This window comes from Salmo salar, chromosome ssa03 (genome assembly GCF_905237065.1).
Source record: "Salmo salar chromosome ssa03, Ssal_v3.1, whole genome shotgun sequence".
NCBI classification, from domain to species: Eukaryota; Metazoa; Chordata; class Actinopteri; order Salmoniformes; family Salmonidae; genus Salmo; species Salmo salar.
The window spans coordinates 48,508,161-48,534,263 of NC_059444.1; the positions used below are offsets into that span (position 1 = coordinate 48,508,161).

General features: G+C 45.2%; 1 protein-coding gene and 1 long non-coding RNA gene across 3 annotated transcripts in view; both read left to right on the plus strand.

Moving 5' to 3' along the window:
• Positions 1-13,795: 13,795 nt before the first annotated feature.
• LOC123741659 (uncharacterized) lies at positions 13,796-15,973 on the plus strand. Its single transcript, XR_006769147.1, has 4 exons — positions 13,796-15,071; positions 15,175-15,276; positions 15,405-15,470; positions 15,559-15,973. It is a non-coding gene; the product is annotated as an uncharacterized lncRNA (long non-coding RNA).
• A 2,062-nt stretch (positions 15,974-18,035) lies between these two features.
• Positions 18,036-26,103, plus strand: part of LOC106600640 (rab11 family-interacting protein 5) — a 50,211-nt gene continuing 42,143 nt past the window's right edge. The window contains exon 1 of one of the 2 annotated variants that reach the window (XM_014192138.2): positions 18,036-19,093. In XM_014192138.2, coding sequence (XP_014047613.1) covers positions 18,714-19,093 — 380 coding nt within the window. In that variant the 5' untranslated portion in view covers positions 18,036-18,713. The remainder of the gene's footprint in view (positions 19,094-26,103) is intronic. The other variant, XM_014192140.2, reaches the window with a different exon arrangement.

Genomic DNA, 26,103 nt, shown 5'->3' on the forward strand with positions numbered 1-26,103 from the left:
TTACCAAGAGAGTTTTCATCTATATTCTCGTAGCTGTCTATTTACCACCACAAACCAATGCTGGCATAAGACTGCACTCAATGAGCTGTATACGGGCATAAGCAAACAGGAAAACGCTCATCCAAAGGCGGAGCTCCTAGTGGCGGTGGACTTTAATGCAGGGAAACTTAAATCCATTTTACCTAATTTCTACCAGCATGTTAAATGTGCAACCAGAGGGAAAAAAACTCTAGACCACCTTTACTCCACACACAGAGACACATACAAAGCTCTCGCTCGCCCTCCATTTGGTAAATCTGACCATAATTCTATTCTCCTGATTCCTGCTTACAAGCAAAAACTAAAGCAGGAAGCACCAGTGACTCGGTCAATAAAAAAGTGGTCAGATGAAGCAGATCCTAAGCTACAGGAGTGTTTTGCTAGCACAGTCTGGAATATGTTCCGGGATTCTTTCGATGGCATTGAGTATACCACATCAGTCACTGGCTTCATCAATAAGTGCATCAATGATGTCGTCCCCACAGTGACTGTATATACATACCCCAACCTGAAGCCATGGATTACAAGCAACATGTTCAATCCAAGATGGCGTAGCAGTCAGATGTCTTTGTCTTGCCTCGTCCCATGTATATATTTTTCTTTGCATTCTTTTTAATATTTTTCCTAAACCTCAACTTCCAAATACTCTCCTGCAACCCACCTCACCCAATATGGTGTGGATCTGTTTTTTTTCTAAAGTATTTCTATTTACCTCCGAACTGGAATACCTCAACTGAAGCTAGCTAGCTAACTAGCTACCAGCTATCAGCTATCAGTCAGCTAACCACTGCTAGCGGTCATCAGCTAACCTTTAGCTCGGAAAGCTCGAGCCAGTTTGTACAACACGTTTCAAACCAGAGCATACCGGACCTATTTTTCTCTCCATATCCCCGGATTCCTACCGCAAACGCTGAACCTTTTCATCTGGATCATCGCAGCTAGCTAACCGCAACTCAGGTTGACTACTCCTGGCTAACGTTTCCGTCCCGGAGCTAGCACCAACTAGCCTGGAGCTAGGCCATGCTAGACCCATCTCCCGGCTAGGGCTCCTGGGCTACCCCTGAAGCCCACTCCTCGGCTACAATATCCGGACCCCTTCTACTGCTGGTATGGGGCATGGAACCCCGCCGATCCTTCATGACTGGAATACTGACATAATCTGCCCGAGGATCCCAACAGGCCCCTCAGTTGCGACGTCCCCTGAAGGCCCATTCTGCTAACCGCGGCCTGCTAGCTATCTAGAGCATATTGGAGTGTTAGCTGATCCATCGGCCAGTTTCTTGGACCACTATAGCCATTTTGCCAATTGGACTTGGACCCCTCTGCTACTTGGAACCCTACTAATTCCACAACGTCACCGCACGAGGAGCCAAAAACAGACTTTCCTCCATCGCGACGTCCATCTAAGGCCCTTATGCTAGCTTGCTAGCCCCAGCCTACTAACTGCTAGCTTGCTAGCCCCGGCCTGCTAACTGTCTGAATCGCCGTGTCCCCAGCCAGCCCAACCACTCACTGGACCCATACGATCACTTGGCTACGCATGCCTCTCTCTAATATCAATATGCCTTGTCCATTACTGTCCTGGTTAGTGATTACTGTCTTATTTCACTGTAGAGCCTCTAGAACTGCTCCAAGTTTGTTTTATTCACTGCTTTAGCACACTCTGCCAACCCGGATGTCCTAGCCGTGTCTGAATCCTGGCTTAGGAAGACCACCAAAAACCCTGACATTTCCATCCCTAACTACAACATTTTCAGACAAGATAGAATGACAAAAGGGGGCGGTGTTGCAATCTACTGCAGAGATAGCCTGCAGAGTTCTATCTTACTATCCAGGTCTGTACCAAAACAATTTGAGCTTCTACTTCTAAAAATTCACCTTTCCAGAAACAAGTCTGTCACCATTGCCGCTTGCTATAGACCACCCTCTGCCCCCAGCTGTGCCCTGGACACCATATGTGAATTGATTGCCCCCATCTATCTTCTGAGCTCGTGCTGCTAGGTGACCTAAACTGGGACATGCTTAACACCCCGGCCATCCTACAATCTAAGCTTGATGCCCCCAATCTCACACAAATGATCTATGAACCTACTAGGTACAACCCCCAATCTGTAAACGCGGGCATCCTCATAGATATCATCCTAACTAACTCGCCCACCAAATACACCTCTGCTGTTTTCAACCAAGATCTCAGCGATCACTGCCTCATTGCCTGCATCCGTAATGGGTCTGCAGTCAAACGACCACCCCTCATCACTGTCAAACGCTCCCTAAAACACTTCAGCGAACAGGCCTTTCTAATCAACCTGGCCGGGATATCCTGGAATGCCATTGACATCATCCCGTCAGTAGAGGATGCCTGCTTATTCTTTAAAAGTGCCTTCCTCACCATCTTAACCTCTATGGGCTAGGTGGGACGCTAGCGTGCCACCCGTGGTGCACTCCATCAACAGCAGGTGCATTTCAAGAGCGGCAAATTTGAATCCAAATAAATGTCAAAATTCAAATTTTTCAAACACAACTATTTTACACCCTTTGAAAGATAAACATCTCCTTAATCTAACCACGTTTTACGATTTCAAAAAGGTTTTACGGCGAAAGCATAAATTTAGAGTATGTTAGGACAGTACATTTACAAGAGTTGTGTGTAATGTTTTGTCAATTCAAAGACACGGTCACCAAAACCATAAAACCAGCTAAAATGATGCACTAACCTTTTACAATCTCCATCAGATGACACTCCTAGGACATTATGTTAGACAATGCATGCATTTTTAGTTCTATCAAGTTCATATTTATATCCAAAAACAGCGTTTTACTATGGCATTGATGTTGAGGAAATCGTTTCCCTCCAATAACCGGCAGTCAAGTCAGCGCCACAAATTAAATAATTAAAATTAGAAAACATTGGTAAAATATTATATTGTCATTTAAAGAATTATAGATTTACATCTCTTGAACGCAATCAACTTGCCAGATTTAAAAATAACCTTACTGGGAAATCACACTTTGCAATAATCTGAGCACTGCGCCCAGAAAAATACGCGTTGCGATACAGACTAGACGTCATGTTGGGGAGATCTAAAATCGAAAATACTATGTAAATAATCCATTACCTTTGATTCTCTTCATCAGATGTCACTTCCAGGTATCACAGGTCCATAACGAATGTAGTTTTGTTCAAAAAAGCTCATCATTTATGTCCAAAAATCTCCGTCTTGTTAGCACATGATCTAAGCCAGCCGGACTTCTCGTCATGAACGAGGGGAAAAAATATATTTACGTTCGTTCAAACATGTCAAACGTTGTATAGCATAAATCATTAGGGCCTTTTTTAACCAGAACATGAATAATATTCAAGGTGGACGAATGCATACTCTTTTATAACGTATTGGAACGAGGGTACCCAACATGAACTCGCGCGCCAGGTGTCTAATGGGACATCATCGTTCCATGGCTCTTGTTCGGTCAGATCTCCCTCCAGAAGACTCAAAACACTTTGTAAAGGCTGGTGACATCTAGTGGAAGCAATAGGAAGTGCCAAAATATTCCTCAGCCCCTGTGCTTTTCAATGGGATAGGTTTAAAGGTAATACAACACATCAGGTATCCACTTCCTGTCAGAAAATGTCTCAGGGTTTTGCCTGCCAAATGAGTTCTGTTATACTCACAGACACCATTCAAACAGTTTTAGAAACTTTAGAGTGTTTTCTATCCATATATAATAAGTATATGCATATTCTAGTTACTGGGTAGGATTAGTAACCAGATTAAATCGGGTACATTTTTTTTATCCAGACGTGCAAATGCTGCCCCCTAGCCCTAACAGGTTAAATAAGCATGCTCCATTAAAAAAAATTTGAACCAGGAATAGATATAGCCCTTGGCTTACTCCAGACCTGTCTGCCCTTGACCAGCACAAAAACATCTGTGGCGTTCTGCATTAGCGTCGAATAGCCCCCGTGATATGCAACTTTTAGGAACCAATATACACAGGCAGTTAGGAAAGCTAAGTCTAGCTATTTCAACCAGAAATTTGCATCCTGTAGTACAAACTCAAAAAAGTTCTGGGACACTGTAAAGTCCATGGAGAATAAGAGCACCTCCTCCCACTGCACTGAGACTAGGAAACACTGTCACTACCGATAAATCCACAATAATTGACCATTTCTATAAGCATTTTTCTACGGTTGGCCATGCTTTCCACCTGGCTACCCCTACCCCGGTCAACAGCCCTGCACTCCCCACAGCAACTCGCCCAAACCTCCCCCACTTCTCCTTCACCCAAATCCAGATAGCTGATGTTCTGAAAGAGCTGCAAAATCTGGACCCCTACAAATCACCCGGGCTAGACAATCTGGACCCTCTCTTTCTAAAATTATCTGCCGAAATTGTTGCAACCCCTATCACTAGCCTGTTCAACCTCTCTTTCGTATCGTCTGAGATTCCCATAGATTGGAAAGCTGCTGCGGTCATCCCCCTCTTCAAAGGGGGAGACACTCTAGACCCAAACTGCTACAGACCTATATCTATTCTACCCTGCCTTTCTGCGGTCTTTGAAAGCCAAGTTAACAAACAGATTACCGATCATTTCGAATCTCACCGTACCTTCTCCGCTATGCAATCTGGTTTCTGAGCTGGTCATGGGTGCACCTCAGCCACGCTCAAGGTCCTAAACGATATCATAACCGCCATCGATTGGCTTTTGGGAGACATTACTGTGCAGCCGTATTCATCGACCTGGCTAAGGCTTTCAACTCTGTCAATCACAACATTCTTATTGGCAGACTCAACAGCCTTGGTTTCTCAAATGATTGCCTTGCTTGGTTCACCAACTACTTCTCCGATAGAGTTCAGTATGTCAAATCGGAGGGCCTGTTGTCCGGACCTCTGGCAGTCTCTATGGGTGTGCCACAGGTTTAAATTCTCGGGCCGACTCTCTTCTCTGTATACATCAATGATGTCGCGCTCGCTGCTGGTGATTCTTTGATCCACCTCTACGTGGACGACACCATTCTGTATACCTCTGGCCCTTCGTTGGACACTGTGTTAACTAACCTCCAGATGAGCTTCAATGCCATACAACTCTCTTTCCGGGGCCTCCAACTGCTCTTAAATGCAAGTAAAACTAAATGCATGCTCTTCAACTGATCGCTGCCCGCACCTGCCCGCCCGTCCAGCATCACTACTCTGGGCGGTTCTGACTTAGAATATGTGGACAACTACAAATACCTAGGTGTCTGGTTAGACTGTAAACTCTCCTTCCAGGCTCACATTAAACATCTCCAATCCAAAATTAAATCTAGAATCGGCTTCCTATTTCGCAACAAAGCATCCTTCACTCATGCTGCCAAACATACCCTCGTAAAACTGACCATCCTACCGATCCTCGACTTCAGCGATGTCATTTACATAATAGCCTCCAACACTCTACTCAACAAATTGGATGCAGTCTATCACAGTGCCATCCGTTTTGTCACCAAAGCCCCATATACTACCCACCACTGCGACCTGTATGCTCTCGTTGGCTGGCCCTCGCTTCATAATCGTCGCCAAACCCACTGGCTCCAGGTCATCTACAAGTCTCTGCTAGGTAAAGCCCCGCCTTATCTCAGCTCACTGGTCACCATAGCAGCACCCACCCGTAGCACGCGCTCCAGCAGGTATATCTCACTGGTCACCCCAAAGCCAATTCTTCCTTTGGCCGTCTCTCCTTCCAGTTCTCTGCTGCCAATGACTGGAATGGACTGGAACGAACTGCACAAATCTCTGAAGCTGGAGATTCTTACCTCCCTCACTAGTTTTAAGCACCAGCAGTCAGAGCAGCTCACAGAACACTGCACCTGTACATAGCTCATCTGTAAATAGCCCAACTGTAATGACTTCCGCCGAAGTCGGTCCCTCTCCTTGTTCCCTCTCCTCGGTCTGCTTGCCATCGCCGCTCCACCTTTCATTTTCCATTTGTTTTGTCTTGTTTTCCCGCACACCTGGTTCACATTCCCTCATCAGACTAAATGTATATTACCCTCCGTTTCCCCCACGTCTGTGTGTGGAATTGTTCTTTGTGTAGGGTGTTACGCTACAGGCTGGCTTGCGCTAGGTTTATTTCAAACCTAGGTTAGTTTGTTTTGTTTAATCCGGTTCATGTTACCGTGGTTGTGCTTTGTGCTGCCTCGCCTGTGCCTTTGAGCCAGAGTGTATATTAAAGTTCTTCTGTTATCACCCATCTCTGCCCTCCTGCGCCTGACTTCCCAGCAACCAGTCACTCACCCCGTTAAGAAATTCCACACCAATCAATGGAGTCACCAGGAGCGGGTACCCCCGTTGTGGGGGTAGAGGAGCGCGTCCAGGAGTTTGCGGCGATGCTTCACCATCTCGGCGCTGTCATGGACCGCGTCGTCCAGTCTATGGACTGCTGGGAGAGTGACCGCATTTCAGCCGTGTGTAATTGGCCGACTCCCACCACGGTAAAGGAGATGCAGCGTTTTTTGGGGGTTTGCCAATTACTACCGGAGGTTTATCCGGGGTTTTGGTCAGGTAGCGGCTCCCATTACCTCACTGCTGAAGGGGTGCCCGGTGCATTTGCAGTGGTCGGCTGAGGCGGACAGGGCTTTTGGTCACCTAAGGGCTCTGTTTACCTCGGCTCCCGTGCTGGCGCATCCGGATCCCTCTTTGGCGTTCACGGTGGAGGTGGACGCGTCCGAGGCTGGGATAGGAGCCGTGCTCTCTCAGCGCTCGGGTATGCCACCGAAGCTCCGCCCCTATGCCTTCTTCTTGAAGAAGCTCAGCCCGGCGGAGCGAAACTATGATGTTGGGGATCGGGAGCTGTTGGCTGTGGTCAAGGCGTTGAAGGCGTGGAGACATTGGCTTGAGGGGGCTCAACAACCATTTCTCATCTGGACTGACCACTGCAACCTGGAGTACATCCGGGCAGTGAGGAGACTGAATCCTCGTCAGGCAATGTGGGCCATGTTTTTTACCAGTTTTGTTTTCACCCTTTCTTTCAGACCAAGTTCCCAGAATGTTAAGGCAGATGCACTGTCCCGGCTGTATGACACAGAGGAGCGGCCCATGGATCCTAGCCCCATATTCCCGGCCTCCTGCCTGGTAGCGTCGGAGCTGGACGCGGACATTGAGCGGGCGTTACATGCAGAGACCGCTCCCCTCCAGTGTCCCGCTGGGCGTCTGTACGTTCAGTCTGCTGTCTGTGACCGGTTGATCTATTGGGCCCACACGTCACCCTCCTCTGGTCATCCAGGCATCGGTCAGCCGGTGCGCTGTCTGAGTGGGAAGTACTGGTGGCCCACCTTGGCAAAGGACGTGAGGGTTTATGTTTCCTCCTGCTCGGTGTGCGCCCAGTGTAAGGCACCTAGGCACCTGCCCAGAGGTAAGCTATACCCCTTACCCGTTCCACAACGGCCTTGGTCACATCTGTCGGTCGATTTCCTCACCGATCTTCCTCCCTCACAGGGTAACACCACGATCCAGGTTGTTGTGTACCATTTTTCCAAGTCCTGCTGTCTCCTCCCTATGCCCGGTCTCCCTACGGCCCTACAGACTGCGGAGGCCTTGTTTACACACGTCTTCCGGCACTACGGGGTGCCTGAGGATACAGTGTCTGATCGGGGTCCCCAGTTCACTTCGAGGGTCTGGAGGGCATTCATGGAACGTCTGGGGGTCTCGATCAGCCTTACCTCGGGTTTTCACCCCGAGAGTAATGGGCAGGTGGAGCGAGTGAACCAGGATGTGGGTAGGTTTCTGCGGTCAGGACCGGCCGAGGGAGTGGGCAGCGTTCGTGCCAAGGGCCGAGATGGCTCAGAACTCCCTCCGCCACTCCTCCACTAACCTCTCGCCCTTCCAGTGCGTGCTGGGGTACCAGCTGGTTCTGGCGCCTTGGCATCAGAGTCAGACCGAGGCTCCTGCGGTGGACGAATGGTTCAGGCGGGCGGAGGAGACCTGGGACGGCGCCCATGTTCACCTCCAGCGGGCCGTTCTGCGCCAGAAGGCCAGCGCAGACGTCACCGCAGTGAGGCCCCGGTGTTTGCACCGGGGGACCGGGTCTGGCTCTCGACCCGAAACCTGCCCCTCCGCCTGCCCTGCCGGAAGCTGGGTCCGCGGTTTGTGGGGCCATTTAAAGTCCTGAGGAGACTGAACGAGGTTAGTTACCGGTTACAGCTTCCCCCCGATTACCGTATTAACCCCTCATTCCATGTGTCTCTCCTCAGGCTGGTGGTGGCTGGCCCGCTCCAGGAGTCTGAGGTGCGGGAGGTTCCTCCGCCCCCTTTGGACATCGAGGGGCCCCCGGCATACTCCATTCGCTCCATTCTAGATTTGAGGCGTCGGGCGAGGGGCCTTCAGTACCTCGTGGACTGGGAGGGGTACAGTCCGGAGGAGAGATGCTGGGTCCCGGTGGAGGACGTTTTGGACCCTTCTGTGCTGCGGAAGTTCCACCGTCTTCGTCCGGATCGCCTTGCACCTCGCCCTCCGGGTCGTCCCCGAGGCCGGTGTCGGCGCGCTGCTGGAGCCGCGCGTCAAGGGGGGGGTACTGTCACGACTTCCGCCGAAGTCGGTCCCTCTCCTTGTTCGGGTGGCATTCGGCGGTCGACGTCACCGGTCTTTTAGCCATTGCCGCTCCAACTTTCATTTTCCATTTGTTTTGTCTTGTTTTCCCGCACACCTGGTTCACATTCCCTCATCAGACTAAATGTATATTACCCTCCGTTTCCCCCATGTCTGTGTGTGGAATTGTTCTTTGTGTAGGGTGTTACGCTACAGACTGGCTTGCTCAAGGTTTATTTCAAACCTAGGTTTGTTTGTTTTGTTTAATCCGGTTCATGTTACCGTGGTTGTGCTTTGTGCTGCCTCGCCTGTGCCTTTGGGCCAGGGTGTATATTAAAGTTCTCCAGTTATCACCCATCTCTGCTCTCCTGCGCCTGACTTCCCGGCAACCAGTCACTCACCCCGTTACACCATCCAATCTACCTCATCCCCATACCGTATTTATTTTTTTATCTTGCTCCTTTGCACCCCAGTATCTCAACTTGCACATTCATCCTCTGCACATCCTACCATTCCAGTGTTTAATTGCTATATTGTAATTACTTTGCCACCATGGCCTATTTATTGCCTTACCTCTCTTATCCTACTTCATTTGCACATGCTGTATATAGATTTTCCTACAATTATTGATTGTATGTTTGTTTATTCCATATGTAACTCTGTGTTGTTGTATGTGTCGAACTGCTTTGCTTCATCTTGGCCAGTATCGCAGTTGCAAATGAAAACTTGTTCTCAACCAGCCTAAGTGGTTAACCTCTATGGGCTAGGTGGGACGCTTGCGTCCCACCTACTCAACAGCCAGTTGTATCCTGTGGCGCGTTATTCAAATACCTTAGATATGATATTACTTACATTTTTCAAAAATATGACTATTTTACACCATTTTAAAGTTAACACTCTCGTTAATCTAACCACACTGTCCGATTTCAAAAAGGCTTTACAACGAAAGCAAAACATTAGATTATGTCAGCAGAGTACACAGCCAGAAATAATCAGACACCCATTTTTCAAGCTAGCATATAATGTCACATAAACCCAAACCACAGCTAAATGTAGCACTAACCTTTGATGATCTTCATCAGATGACAACCCTAGGACATTATGTTATACAATACATGCATGTTTTGTTCAATCAAGTTCATATTTATATCAAAAAACAGCTTTTTACATTAGCATGTGACTAGCATGTGACTAGCATTCCCACCGAACACTGCCGGTGAATTTACTAAATTACTCACGATAAACGTTCACAAACAGCATAACAATTATTTTAAGAATTATAGATACAGAACTCCTCTATGCACTCGATATGTTCGATTTTAAAATAGCTTTTCGGTGAAAGCACATTTTGCAATATTCTCAGTAGATAGCCCGGCATCACAGGGCTAGCTATTTAGACACCCAGCAAGTTTAGCACTCATCAAAGTCAGATTTACTATAAGAAAAATTTTATTACCTTTGTTGTCTTCGTCAGAATGCACTCCCAGGACTTCTACTTCAATAACAAATGTTGGTTTGGTCCAAAATAATCCATCGTTATATCCAAACAGCGGCGTTTTGTTCGTGCGTTCTAGACACTATCCTAAAGGGTAAATAAGGGTGGCGAGCATGGCGCAATTCGTGACAAAAGAATTCTAAATATCCCATTACCGTACTTCGAAGCATGTCAACCGCTGTTTAAAATCAATTTTTATGCCATTTTTCTCATAAAAAAGCGATAATATTCCGACCGGGAATCTGCGTTTAGATAAACAGACAAAGGAAAAGAAAGCATTCGGTCGAAGCGGGCACACGCCTAAGCCCATAGTACTCTGAGTGGCCACTTGCCAAAAGCGATAAAGTGTTTCAGCCAGAGCCTGCCTCGATATCGTTCAACTTTTTCCCGGGCTCTGAGACCCTATGGAAGCCGTAGGAAGTGTCACGTTATTGCACAGATCCTGAGTCTTCAATAAAAAGAGCCAAGATGAAACACTACTTCTCAGACAGGCCACTTCCTGCTTGAAATCTTCTCATGTTTTGGCCTGCCATAGGAGTTCTGTTATACTCACAGACACCATTCAAACAGTTTTAGAAACTTTAGGGTGTTTTCTATCCAAAGCCAATAATTATATGCATATTCTAGTTACTGGGCAGGAGTAGTAACCAGATTAAATCGGGTACGTTTTTTATCCAGCCGTGTCAATACTGCCCCCTAGCCCTAACAGGTTAAATGAAGGTGAAATAAAATAAAATAAAAATCCTCACTGAGCTAAAGGGTAGAGCTGCCGCTTTCAAGGAGCGGGACTCTAACCCGGAAACTTTTAAGAAATCACGCTATGCTCTTAGACGAACAATCAAGCAGGCAAAGCGCTAATACAGGACTAAGATTGAATCGTACTATACTGACTCCGACACTCGTTGGATGTGGCAGGGCTTGCATACTATTACAGACTACAAAAGGGAAGCACAGCCACGAGCTGCCCAGTGACACAAGCCTAACAGACGAGCTAAATTACTTCTATGTTTGCTTTGAGGCAAGTAACATTGAAACATGCCTGAGAGCATCAGCTGTTCCGGATGACTGTGTGATCATGCTCTCCGTAGCTCATGTGAGTAAAACCTTTAAACAGGTCAACATTCACAAGACTGCAGGGCCAGACGGATTCCCAGGTCGTGTACTCCGAGCATGCGCTGACCAACTAGCAAGTGTCTTCACTGACATTTTCAACCTGTTCCTGACTGAGTCTGTAATACCAACATGTTGCAAGCAGACCACCATAGTCCCTGTGCCCAAGAACACTAAGGTACATTGCCTAAATGACTACCGACCCGTAGCACTCACGTCAGTAGCCATGAAGTGCTTTGAAAGGCTGGTTATGGCTCACATCAACACCATTACCCCAGAAACCCTAGACCGACTCCAATTTGCATACCGCCTCAACAGATCCACAGATGATGCAATCTCTATTGAACTTCACACTGCCCTTTCACACCTGGACAAAAGGAACACCTATGTGAGAATGCTATTCATTGACTACAGCTCAGTGTTCAACACCATAGTACCCTCAAAGCTCATCACTAAGCTAAAGACCCTGGGACTAAACACCTCCCTCTATAACTGGATCCTGGACTTCCTGACGGGCCGCCCCCAGGTGGTAAGGGTAGGTAACAACACATCCGCCACGCTGATCCTCAACACAGAGGCCCCTCAGGGGTGCATGCTCAGTCCCCTCCTGTACTCCCTGTTCGCTCATGACTCCAACACCATCATTAAGTTTGTCGATGACACAACAGTGGTAGGCCTGATCACCGACAGGGAGAAGGTGAGGGCACTCAGAGTGTGGTGTCAGGAAAACAACCTCTCACTCAATGTCAACAAAACAAATGAGATGATTGTGGACTTCAGGAAATTGCAGAGGGAGCACCCTCCTATCCACATCGAAGGGACAGCAGTGGAGAAGGTAGAAAGTTGTACGTTCCTCTGCGTACACATCACAGACAAACTGAAATGGTCCACCTACACAGACAGTGTGGTGAAGAAGGCACAACAGCGCCTCTTCAACCTCAGGAGGCTGAAGAAATTTGGCTTGTCACCAAAAACCCTGACAAACCTTTACAGATGCACAATTGAGAGCATCCGGTCGGGCTGTATCACCGCCTGGTACGGCAACTGCACCGCCCTCAACAGCAAGGCTCTCCAGAGGGTGGTGCAGTCTGCACAATGCATCACCGGGGGAAAACTACCTGCCCTCCACGACACCTACAGCACCCAATGTCACAGAAAGGCCAAAAAGATCATCAAGGACAACAACCACCCGAGCCACTGCCTGTTCACATCGCCACCATCCAGAAGGGAAGTCAGTACAGGTGCATCAAAGCTGGGACCGAGAGACTGAAAAACAGCTTCTAGCTCAAGGCCATCAAACTGCTAAACAGCAATCACTAACTCAGAAAGGCTGCTGCTTACATTGAGACTCAATCACTGGCCACTTTAAAAAATGGATCACTAGTCACTTTAATAAACAATGCCACTTTAAAAAATGCCGCTTTAATAATGATATCTTACATTACTCATATCATATGTATATGCTGTATTTTATACCATCTATTGCACCATGCCTATGCCGCTTGGCCATCACTCATCCATATATTTATATGTACATATTCTCATTCACCCCTTTGGATATGTGTGTGTTAGGTAGTTGTTGGGGAATTATTAGAACACTTGTTAGATATTGCTGCGCTGTCGGAACTAGAAGCACAAGCATTTAGCTACACTCGCATTAACATCTGCTAACCATATGTATGTGACCAATACATTTTGATTTGATTTGATTTTGACAACGATGAGATCTGGCCGCGTGGTGCCAGGACAACAACCTCTCCCGCAACGTGATCAAGACAAAGATGTAGATGACTACAGGAAAAGGAGGACCGAGCATGCCCCCATTCTCATCGACGGGGCTGTAGTGGAGCAGGTTGAGAGTTTCAAGTTCCTTGGTGTCCACATCACCAACAAACTAACATGGTCCAAGCACACCAAGACAGTCATGAAGAGGGCACAAGAAAACCTATTTCCCCTCAGGAGACTGAAAAGATTTGGCATGGGTCCTCAGATCCTCAAAGGATTCTACAGCTGCACCATCATGACTGGTTGCATCACTGCTTGGTATGTCAACTGCTCGGCCTCCGACCGCAAGGCGCTACAAAGGGTAGTGCGTACGGCCCAGTACATCACTGAGGCCAAGCTTCCTACCATCTAGGACCTCTATACCAGGCGGTGTCAGAGGAAGGCCCTAAAAGCCACCCTAGTCATAAACTGTTCTCTCTGCTACCGCACGGCAAGCGGTACCAGAGCGCCAAGTCTAGGTCCAAGAGGCTTCTAAACCGCTTCTACCCCCAAGCCATAAGACTCCTGAACATCTAATCACATGGCTACTCAGACTATTTGCATTGCCCCCCCCCCATCTTTTACGCTGCTGCTACTCTGTTTATTATCTATGCATAGTCACTTTAATAACTACCTACATGTACATATTACCTCAATTACCTCGACTAACCGGTACCCCCGCACATTGACTCTGTACTAGTACCTCCTGCATACAGCCTCGCTATTGTTATTTTACTGCTGCTCTTTAATTATTTGTTACTTTTTTTTCTTATTTCTTTTAGGTATTTTCTTAAACTGCATTGTTTGTTGGTTAGGGGCTTGTAAGTAAGCATTTCACTGTAAGATCTACACCTGTTGTATTTGGCGCATGTGACAAATAAACTCCTCCATCTCAAGAACTACAGTACCTCCTCATGTATACTCCAAATGCTATTATGCTTGGGCTGTACTTTGTTAGATTAATATCTCACATTAAAATGCGCTCTTTCATAGTTTCATTCTGTCTTTCATATCATACATAGTCCACCAAATCACAGATGATTTAATCAGACCTACATACAGTATATATCACATTGCACATGGTCTCCACCTACATACTGCTGTATAGAAGTTTGACTGACAGGGGGATGAAGGAGGGCTTATATCTGTTCAGCTTACGCTGAGGAACCCTGTTGCGTCTGCCTGAGGGGAGAAGCTGAAACTCTGGGTGGAGTACATGGGAGGGGAAATTATATTCTTGTAGTGTTTCATGATTGTTCAAAGACAGACGACAGTGACGGGTGCTACCTCACTCCCATCATCTGTATGGCTGTCTGGACCAGGCAATTGATTTGTGATTTTAAGGTAACTGACAAGTTGCCAAACCAAGCTGAAATGCCATAGAATGCTCTTTATAACAGCCTGGTAGAATAGGACCATGACCTTCTGTTTGACTCCAAAAATCTGGAACCTACACAGGAAATAAAGGCGTTGTTGGATCCTAGCATTTGTAAGAGTGGACATGAGTAATGTTCACATTATAGACCACAACATGTGAGTGGTCACCAACAGATTTGGGATGAAAAACCATTGGACTAAGCATTTAATTAGCTTTTATAAACATCCTTAGAATGCGCTGGCTAGAGAATGTGTTAGGCTCTGAGGTTTGTATGTCCATGCAGAAGACACAAATGATTTAATTCAATATAGTACATTCTGATTAATAGCCTATGTATGGCTGTTTTCCCTTTAACTGTCTACATAAAACATGTATGTTATTGTGAGTCACTCACTGCAAATGCACTATGTTGTTACCTGATGGAAAAGACTGCTCCGTGACTTTTGTGGCCCATACACTGGGGAAGGCTTGTGTTCAGTGGTAAGCAAGGCTGCATTCAACATGTTTTCATCCTGCATTGATCATTGTCAACTGCAACACTTTTCCATTCATCAGAAGAGTTACATAATTGTGTGTCTCTTTCTGCATGGTTAATGTGCTGGCCCCTCACTTCTCCTCCTGCACGCACTCAGACAGGGTGTGGCAGAGGGTGTGCTAGAAGCTGCTGGAGAATGTCCCGGAGTTCTGGCTGGAGAGTGCTCACTGGGCCGGTGAAGGCTGTCAACAGGTAAGGGAAGGGGAGATAGCTTGAGGTTATAAAAAGGTGTCAAACTGTCTGCGTCTTTGTCCCATCTCCTTCTCTCATAATGTAAGTGTTATTTTTCCTCTAGGTCTGACAGAGATCCAGGATCATGGGGAACCTGGTGTTGAAGAACAAAAAGGCCCGGTTTGTCGTCGCCCATAAACTGCTGCTGCTCCAATACAAGAATGAGGTGAGACTGTGAACTGATGTTGAACTGGGCAGTCAGTCATTCATTCTGTACTATGCGTCTATTCAATCTATCATTGTTGGAATTGAAAAAGCCTCTGTTATAGCTGAAGTGTTTAACTTCATTCGCAGACTGGTGTTTTGAGGATTCTTCTGGGGTACCTGGCTCAGGACAGGGAGAGACCACTACTTATACAGGTGAGTGTACAACAATGTGTTTAGCGTTGTGATGATATGTGTATTTATGACAATGTTGTTGATTGTGTGTGTGACTGTGTGTGTCCAGGTGCTGCGAGCGATGTACCATGCCTGGGCCAACCCCCTCTGGACTACTGAGTGATGCAGAGCTACAGGAGCTACGCTCAGGAACATCCCCAACTGTAGAACCTTTTGAGGATCTGAGGACCCATGCCAAATATTTTCAGTCTCCTAGGCAGGAATAGGTTTTGTCATGCCCTCTTCACGACTGTCCTGGTGTGCTTGGACCATGTTAGTTTGTATTGTGTCACACGATCAGAGCTGTTCACACTATTTTCTGACCTGTCCACCTCCGGGTTGTATTCATTTGAGAAATGAAAAAAAAAAATCTTATGAAAACAACTGACTGTTTTGTTGTGGGAATTGTCCATGTAGGCTACCTGGGGCGGCAGGTAGAGCGTTGGGCCAGTATCCGAAAGGTTGCTGAATCAAATCCCCGAGCTGACGAGGTAAAAATCTGTTGTTCTGCCCCTGGACAAGGCAGTTAACCCACTGTTCCCCGGTAGGCTGTCATTGTAAATAAGAATTTGTTCTTAACTGACTTGCCTAATTAAATAAAGGTTCAATAAAAAAAATGTAGTCCCATCTTGTTGAAGAATTCTGTAAATATTAAATATTAAAACCGAATGGAAACTCCTTTGTTAATACTGTATGTATTTGCAATAATTCACTTAATGTTGAGGCATGGCACAATAATAAATTTATATTTTGTCACGCTGGATATTTAAAATATGAAGAGTTGATTTGAGTCATGCTTCAGTAGTGGAATAATGACAATAAGCACTTGAATTTTGTAAATAAATGCTGTGTAAATATTGGGGTAATGTATGATAGTTAAGTTTGGGTCAGTCTGAGTGGTCAGGTATTCTGCCACTGTGTACTCTCTATTTAGGGGCAAATAGCATTCTAGTTTGCTTCGTTTTTTTGTTTATTCTTTCCAATGTGTCAAGTAATTATCTTTTTGTTTTCTCATGATTTGGTTAGGTCTAATTGTGTTGCTGTCCTGGGGCTCTGTGGGGTCTGTTTGTGTTTGTGAACAGAGCCCCAGGACCAGCTTGCTTAGTATAATTGTTCATAGACAAATATTTGATATTGTGTCTAACACATGGAGGGATTTGTGAATCTGAAAGTAGATTGGACATGGGACATATTTGTCTTTTCAACAAAATTTGCTAGGTGGGCTTTAGCATTTTCGCTGAATAGCAATTTTTCAACTACTTACTACTTTTTAGCTACTTAGCATGTTAGCTAACTAACTCCTAACATTAACCTTCATTCCTAACCCCTATCCAAGCTAATGTTAGCCAACTAGCTAACATTAACATTAGCCACTTAGCTAATGTTAGCCACAACAAATTGTAATTCAAAACATATCATAAGAAATTGCTGATGGACATCCACAAATGAATACTGTTAGAGCTGCGTCAATTCAATTCTGGTATCAGAACAACATTTAACACTAGGCTACTGAATATATTTTCAGCTGTTTATTAATAGAATTAGTCAAGCAGAATAAATGGTAAATGCAATCTTCGTATATACGGGTTCACTGTAACACCTCGCAGGGCAAACAGAGAACTGAAAATGACATAAATTCTTCATTAAATAATCTGACAGAGATAGTTCCAGCTCACTGCTGGCCTGTCAGAGGGAGGATGAGCGTGGTTTAAATTTACTCATCCTATTGTTGGCGTGCAGGCTGGTCCCAGCCTCTAGACGCATCTTTGTTGCCAAGCATAGTTGTCTTCTAGCTTATCTTCATGTGTGTACCCGAGAGTCAGACACCCAAGGACAGTGCCTGTTTTTATGCTACAGTTAGGACAGTTTCTGCTTCCATTCTACCAGCCCCTCCCGTACACCTGTCCTTGAGCGGCCCCACAACCAGGCATTGTGTGTGTGTGTCAAGAGTCTACTCAGCCTACACTCCTACTAGCCAGCAACCCTCCAGTTAGTCATGTCTATTATATGTTGCTCAATCTATGTTAATACAATATAAACCTCTTAGTGCATTACAGTCCGTTCATACTTAGGCCTACATCTACTGTAAATGGTAATGTATCACATCTAATAAGTGAAATAAAACCCAACAATACTTACACGTCAAAGATACAGGTTTCCCTTATCCATCTGTGGCTACGTTTTCCCTACGCTATGTAGCAACAACAGATAACATTAGTTAGCTAAATAAGGTTAGCATGCTAGCTAGCTATACTGACAGCTGTTGTTATTTCTCCACTGCACATGGAAATCACCCACAATGTTCACATCCCCAATTCGTGAATATGTATTAGCAACCTGCATCATCCTTCAGATGTGGAACCTAAAGGACAATGTATGCTATAGGCCAGGAGTTACGTCGAAATAGGGTGGCATTGCCCTCTGGTGGGGGCCTTTAAACTATAAACTCTAATCCTCCAGATATGTACGTACATGATTGCACGTGTCATCTTGATGCTGCAAAACAGTCAAAACTCAATTGTTAAGCACTTGTTTTCAGTTTATAACCGTTTCTGTATGGGACGTTATATCTAGCCTACATTGCGCAGTCGCCCAGAGTAGCTTTCCCGCTAGACTAGGACAACATGATTGGGTGGGATCTTTTTTATCCAACTTTTGCGATATCGACAATGAAAAACTCATATTGTAATTGCATGGATTATTGTAAAATGGTAGTCTCACAGTCACAATAATGCCACAATAATGATTTTGATAGTTCTAGTTTAGCTATCTCATCCACCATGTAGGTAGGGAGGGGCGTGTTTCTCTTTCATTTTTCGGTATTCGTACTGTATGCGGAGCTCTTTTGTTAGGGAGGGCGGGCCGCAGGAGCACAATGACTTTTCATATAGTAAACTAGTAATGCGATGAGGACTGACCAAAGCAGAATAATGACATGCGAGTGCATCAAGCGCGGCATATCCAGCATTTCCACAAACTGACGTCGGCGACCTGCCGGAGCATTTTGGAGAAATTCTGCAGAGGTCCTGCGTCTGTTTGAGCAATCAAACATAGTAGCCCAAGTAACGGGGGATCCAGCCGCAAGGGCGAGGCGAAGACATTGGATAGCATCGTCATCAGATGCGCAAACCGGTGGGTCAGGTTCCAAAAAAGCAGTGGCAAAGGATGTCTATTTAGGACTTTTTACGCAATCACGCTTCCCCACACCAGGCAACGGAATTTAAAATGATGTCACTTATAGAGTTGAACGATGACCAGAGATGGGTGCCTACACATGTGAATGTAACTGTCCTTCGTGCAAGGGGTTTGCGGACGAAGGGCAAGCACGGGAGCCGTTATGTTTACACCATCATTCAGGTTGGGAAGGAGAAATACACCACCGGTTTGGTCGAAAAGGCGACTGTGCCAGAGTGGAATGAGGAATGTTGTTTCGAACTTCTCCCCGGAATACTGGAGGCTGGGGGTCGCAGTGCATTTCCCACAGGGAGCGGCGACTTGGTCCTCACCGTCATGCACCGGGTGCTTATCGGACTTGACGTGTTTCTTGGTCAAGCAATCGTCCCTCTGGATAAAATATTTCAAGATGGAATGTGTCCTAGAGATGAGTAGGTTCTTTTCACTTACTCATTTAATATGCTAGTGATGAGGAACGTATTTCCACTGATTAGGCTACATGCAGGCCTAGGCTAAATGATCATATCCCACAAATTATAGCCTTTTATTCCCATTAATTTGACGTGATTGACAGTAGCATTTGTAGGCCAAACTATGGTATGTTGGTAGGGTGGGGAATTCACACAAGTATGAGAACAACTGGGCGTTTATTTACGGTGAAGATCAGTGGGCCGGGCCACTCCTGGATTACTGGTGCATAGTTGAACTACACTGAACAAAAATATAAATTCTACATGTAAAGTGTTGGTTCCATCTTTCATAAAACATATTTCATTCAAAAAATGTTGTTCACAAATTTGTTTACATTCCTATTAATGAGCATTTCTCATTTGCCAAGATAATGCATCCACCTGACAGGTGTGGCATATCAAGAAGCTGATTAAACAGCGTGATCATTACACAGGTGCACCTTGTGCTGGGGACAATAAAAGGCTGCTTTAAAATGTGCCGTTTTGTCACACAACACAATGACACAGCTGTGTCAAGTTTTGAGGGAGCATGCAATTGGCATGCTGACTGCAGGAATGTCCACCAGAGCTGTTGCCAGATAGAGAAATGAACATTCAATTACCATAAGCAGTTTCCAACATCGTTCTAGAGAATTTGACAGCACATCCAACCGGCCTCACAACTGGGGGGGATTTCTGTCTGTTATGAAGCCCTTTTGTGGGGGAAAAGGTATTCTGATTGGCTGGGCCTGGCTCCCCAGTGGGTGGACCTGGCTGCGAAGTGGGTGGGCCTATGCCCTACAAGGCCCACCCATGGCTGCACCACTGCCCAGTCATGTGAAATCCAAAGATTAGGGCCTAATGAATTTATTTCAATTGACAGATTTCCTTATATGAAGTGTAACTCAGTAAAATCTTTGAAATTGTTGCATGTTGCGTTTATATTTTTGTTCAGTATATTTTCAACATCTCAGAAGTTCTTTTTTTATCCTCTCTAGGGTAGGTGGCACCAAATCGTCCCACCTACGTAACAGCCAGTGTAATCCCGTGGCGCGTTATTCAAAAACCTAAAAATGCAAAAACTTCAATTTTTCAAACATATGACTATTTTACACCATTTTAAAGACAAGACTCTCGTTAATCTAACCACACTGTCCGATTTCAAAAAGGCTTTACAACGAAAGCAAAACATTAGATTATGTCAGCAGAGTACCCAGCCAGAAATAATCAGACACCCATTTTTCAAGCTAGCATATAATGTCACATAAACCAAAACCACAGCTAAATGCAGCACTAACCTTTGATGATCTTCATCAGATGACAACCCTAGGACATTATGTTATACAATACATGCATGTTTTGTTCAATCAAGTTCATATTTATATCAAAAACCAGCTTTTTACATTAGCATGTGACTAGCATTCACACCGAACACTGCCGGTGAATTTACTAAATTACTCACGATAAACGTTCACAAAAAGCATAACAATTATTTTAAGAATTATAGATACAGAACTCCTCTATGCACTCGATATGTCCGATTTTAAAATAGCTTTTCGGTGAAAGCACATTTTGCAATATTCTCAGTAGATAGCCCGGCATCACAGGGCTAGCTATTTAGACACCCAGCAAGTTTAGCACTCACCAAAGTCAGATTTACTATAAGAAAAATGTTATTACCTTTGCTGTCTTCGTCAGAATGCACTCCCAGGACTTCTACTTCAATAACAAATGTTGGTTTGGTTCAAAATAATCCATAGTTATATCCAAACAGCGGCGTTTTGTTCGTGCGTTCAAGACACTATCCGAAAGGGTAAATAAGGGTGATGAGCATGGCGCAATTCGTGACAAAAAAATTCTAAATATTCCATTACCGTACTTCGAAGCATGTCAACCACTGTTTAAAATCAATTTTTATGCCATTTTTCTCATAAAAAAGCGATAATATTCCGACCGGGAATCTGCGTTTAGGTAAACAGACGAAAGAAAATAAAGCATAGGGTCGACTCGGGCACACGCCTAAGCCCATAGTACTCTGATCGGCCACTTGCCAAAGGCGATAATGTGTTTCAGCCAGAGGCTGCCTCGATATCGTTCAGCTTTTTCCCAGGCTCTGAGAGCCTATGGGAGCCGTAGGAAGTGTCACGTTAGAGCAAAGATCCTCAGTCTTCAATAAAAAGAGCCAAGATGAAACACAACTTGTCAGACAGGCCACTTCCTGCATGGAATCTTCTCAGGTTTTGGCCTGCCATTTGAGTTCTGTTATACTCACAGACACCATTCAAACAGTTTTAGAAACTTTAGGGTGTTTTCTATCCAAAGCCAATAATTATATGCATATTCTAGTTACTGGGCAGGAGTAGTAACCAGATGAAATCGGGTACGTTTTTTATCCGGCCGTGTCAATACTGCCCCCTAGCCCTAACAGGTTATTTATTATTATTTACCTATTTAATCAGGGAGTCACCATTGAGATAATTTTCTCTTTTACAAGGGAGCCCTGCATATACAATTTCATAAAATCCAATATACCATATGAAAAACAATATAAAACAAATCAAATACAGCACAACACATATTGCACAGACAAACATAAATATACACAATATACACAAAATCCCTTACAATCAGAAAGAGTAGTTACATAATAATCATATTTAGCCTTTTTGATCAGTCTTACACATTGATTCCTCAGTTGGCTAAAATATTGACAATTCAGGCCTAAGCCTGTGTTACTGGTGACCTTGTATAATTCAGGAAGGAACCAGACATTCGTTCTACCTTTAACTTTCAGAGTTTTGAAGGGGACATGACTATCTACAATTGTATTGAAGACACTAAAATAAAGATCATGAAAAAAAGCTTGTTCACAATTTTTTTTAAAGTTCCTCTTAGTGATGACACGAGGCATAGATTTATGCATTTTCACATCTCTGACACAGCCAACTGGGCAATGGTCACTAAAATCCAGGGGGAAAACCCCACTAGAAACATACATTACATGACCTAAAGTATGTGGACACCTGCTCGTCAAAAATCTTATTCCCAAATCATGGAGTTGGTCCCCACTTTACCTCTACAACAGCCTCCACTCTTCTGGGAAGGCTTTCCACAAGCTGTTTGAACAGTCCTGCGGGACTTGCATCCATTCAGCCACAAGAGCATTAGTGAGGTCGGGCACTGATGTTGGGTGATTAGGCCTGGCTCGCAGTCCGCATTCCAATTCAAAGTGTTCAATGGGGTTGAGGGCAGGTCAGTGCAGACCAGTCACATCAAATCAAATGTATTTATAAAGCCCTTCTTACGTCTGCTGATATCTCAAAGTGCTGTACAGAAACCCAGCCTAGAAGAAACCTAGAGAGTAACCAGGCTATGAGGGGTGGCCAGTCCTCTTCTTGCTGTACCGGGTGGAGATTATAACAGAACATGGCCAAGATGTTCAAATGTTCATAGGTGACCAGCAGGGTCAAATAATAATAATAGACTTGATCTACTCGCTGTTGGGACATCGGTCCGAGGAGGTGAGTACAGTCGGCTGTGTACCTCAGTGAGAGATTTGGGTAGGGTAGTGACACTTACTACCCGGAGCTATAGCCTTTTTCCCCTTTTAGGCTTAGCGACGTGTTTCATTTTGGAATACGTTGGGCATGGTTATTTTTGTGTGTTGTCTGTGGATTGAGCAGTTGTCTCAGGTGCACATCTGTGGCTTGGGGGAATCTGCTAGTGTCCTGGGTGGTTTATTTCCTTGCCAGCGGGCTACAGTGCATAATTACCCACCCGATATCTGCACGAAGACTAGGGTTGAGTTACTGTAGGTTTTGGGGAAGCTCCATATATATCTCATCTCTCTTCTGTGGTGCTCAGTGTGATTGTCATGTTTCTTGTGGTCTGGTGTGTTTAGCAGAGGGGAAGAGCAGGATAATTTTCTTTGTATTTACTTTTGACTATGGCGTCTTTCCATCAGAGGAACTGTTAGAATTATGTACTAAAGAACAGCTGTTGTAGATTGCTGAACACTACAAGGTTTAAATTAGTGATAAACGTCTAAAGAATTAAATGAGGTTGATATTGAAGGCCAATCTGATGGAGAGTGGTATTCTTGAAGTTACCACTGGGGCAGCCTCTGCTGAGGACTCGCCGTCTCCCCGTAACGTTACAATGGCCGCTCCATCTGTTAGTCCTAATAGTCTTCTTTTTGAACAGCAGAAAGAACTGCTTCTGTTACAGCTAGGGCATGACCGTGTAAAGTATGAAAAGGAATTGGAATTTAAACAGGATTTGGAGCGTGCTAAAATCAAGCTGCAACAAGAGGCTAGAGCTGGTTAGGGAAGGAAAGCTCTCAGGGGAGAGTTTACTCTGGGAAGGTGACCCAGATTTACCTAGGGGTCGTTCCTCTTTTGGTCGTGCCCCGGACACATTTGATATTGTTGGGAACTTACGGTTGTTGCCTAAATTTAATGAGCAGGACCCTGAGACATTCTTTTCGTTGTATGAGCGTGTTGCTGGCACTAGGAGTGGCCTGATTCTGACCGCACTTTAATGTTGCAGTGTGTGTTGACTGGTAAAGCGCAGGAAGCATATTCAGCTCTTAGTGTAGGTTAAAATGGCTGTGTTACAGATTTACGAATTGGTCCCTGAGGCTTACCGCCAATGATTTAGAACTTTAAAAAGGGATAATAAACAGACTCATGTTGAGTTTGCGCGAGAGTTATCTTCACAGTTTAATTGCTGGTGTTCCGTCTCTGCAGTTATAACTTTCCAAGGGCTGTGATCTGATTATGCTAGAGCAATTTAAGGACACAATCCCTGATCATATAGCCATGTACATTAACGAACGAAAAGTAAAGACTGTCGCTGAAGCTGCGGTTTTGGCGGACGAGTATGTTTTGACTCACAAAAGTATCTTTGTGGAGCCGCGCATTCGGAGTGAGTGGGGGCGTTTGGAGAGATTTAGGCCTCGCTCACCGAAATACTTTGGTTCACGGGCAGAGTTTGATTTAACTAGGGTTGAGCCTGACAACCGTGGTAAAGTTGATTTTGGTCAAGAGTGTCACTACTGTCAAGGTTCGGGTCATTGGAAAAACAAATGTCTGGTTCTCAGGGCTAGGGGTAAATTCAGTGCTTACATCAAATCTAAGCCTACAGCGTTAGCTGCGCCTGTTCCACATCAGTTCACTCCTGACACATTGTCTCATGCCCAGGGGCATGTGAAAGTCCATATTGACCCAGACTATTTACCTTTCATTACGGAGGGTTTTGTGTCTGTTAGGAAGTAAGGACCTAGTGTCAGTGAAGAGCCTAAGAGACACAGGTGCCTCTGAATCATTTGTGTTGGAGTCTGTGTTACCCTTCTCTAATGAGACTGATTCGGGGAATAGTGTTCTAATTAGGGGAATAGGTTTGAACACTCTGTCAGTTCCATTGCATAAATTGATGTTGGATTGTGGACTGGTGAAAGGTGAGGTTGTTGTGGGGGTGCGTCCTTCGTTGCCTATTTGAGGGTATCGATGGGAATAACTTTGCTGGTGAGCGTGTATGGCCTGTCGTGTTTCCATCTCTAGTGGTTTCCGCTAAGCCGTCATTTGTAGGGATTCCTGATGAGAGTGCGCAGAGTTTCCCAGAGGTGTTCTCTGCGTGTGCGCATTCTTGATAGCCGGGGCAGTGACCAGGTCGCCACGGCTCATAGAACACGTCACTGCGCCGGCTAACAAGAATGCCACAAAGAAATCTGTCACTACTTTCCCTGTTATCCTGTTAACTGTATCCCGCTCCGAACTAATCTAATCAATGTGGCTGACCCCACGTTAGAAGAGTTGCATGACCAAATTGTGCCTGTAGAACAGTTGGGAGATGTCGCCCATGGCTATTTTCTCCAAGAGGATGTCCTGATGAGAAAGTGGGTGTCTCATGGTAGTTGTTTTCTGGGGGAGGCAATTAGTCAGGTTGTACCAGTTAAGCTTCGTGAGTTGGTGTTGACAACTTCCCACAACAATGTTGCTGGACATATGGGTGTGAGGAAAACCTACAACCGCATATTAAGACATTTCTTTTGGCCTAGGTTAAAGAGGGATGTTTCTGAGTTCATCAACTTGTCACACCTGTCAATTAACTGGTAAACCTAATCAAGCTATTAAGCCGGTACCACTGTTTCCTATTCCTGTACTCAGCCAACCTTTTGAGTATCTGATTATTGACTGTGGCTCGTTCTAAAAAAGGTAGTAGTTACCTGTTCACTGATGTGTCAGACCACTAGGTTACCTGCTGCCTATCCTCTCCGGTCTATCACGACTAAGTCTGTGCTAAAAGCTTTGACTCAGTTTATCTCACTGTTTGGAATCCCTAAGGTCATTCAGCGTGATCAAGGATGTAATTTCACCTCTAATCTGTTTGGTCAGGTTCTCCAACAGCTCCATATTAAACACAATTTGTCTAGCGCCTATCATGTGCAAAGTCAAGGACTGCTGGAACGTTTCCATCAAACACTTAAGTCTTTGTTGAGAGCTTATTAGACTGAGATGGATAAGGAGGAGGGATTGCCTTGGTTACTGTTAGCTGCTAGGGAGGTTTCACAGGAGAGCACGGGTTTCAGTCCAAATGACCTTGTGTTTGGACATAGAATTCCACACACCCTATCTGTTCTCTAGGATGACTGGTAGTCTCCCGAGCCCCCTCAGTCCCTGTTATCTTATGTGTGTGATTTCCGGCGATGCCTGTACGCCGCTGGTGAAATGGTTAAAGAGAAGCTATCATCTTCACAGGAGAGGATGAAGGGCATATTGGATCGGCAAACTGAGCCTTGTCACTTTAGTCCAGGTGATCAGGTTCTTGCTCTGCTGCCAATTGTTGGTTCTCCTTTTCAAGCCAATATTCAAGGTCCACATACGGTTGTGCGCCAGTGCACTGAGCAAAACTATCTAGTTGCTACTCCCGAACGGAGAAAAGCACACCAACTGTGCAACGTAAATTTGTTAAAACCCTATTATGCACGTTCC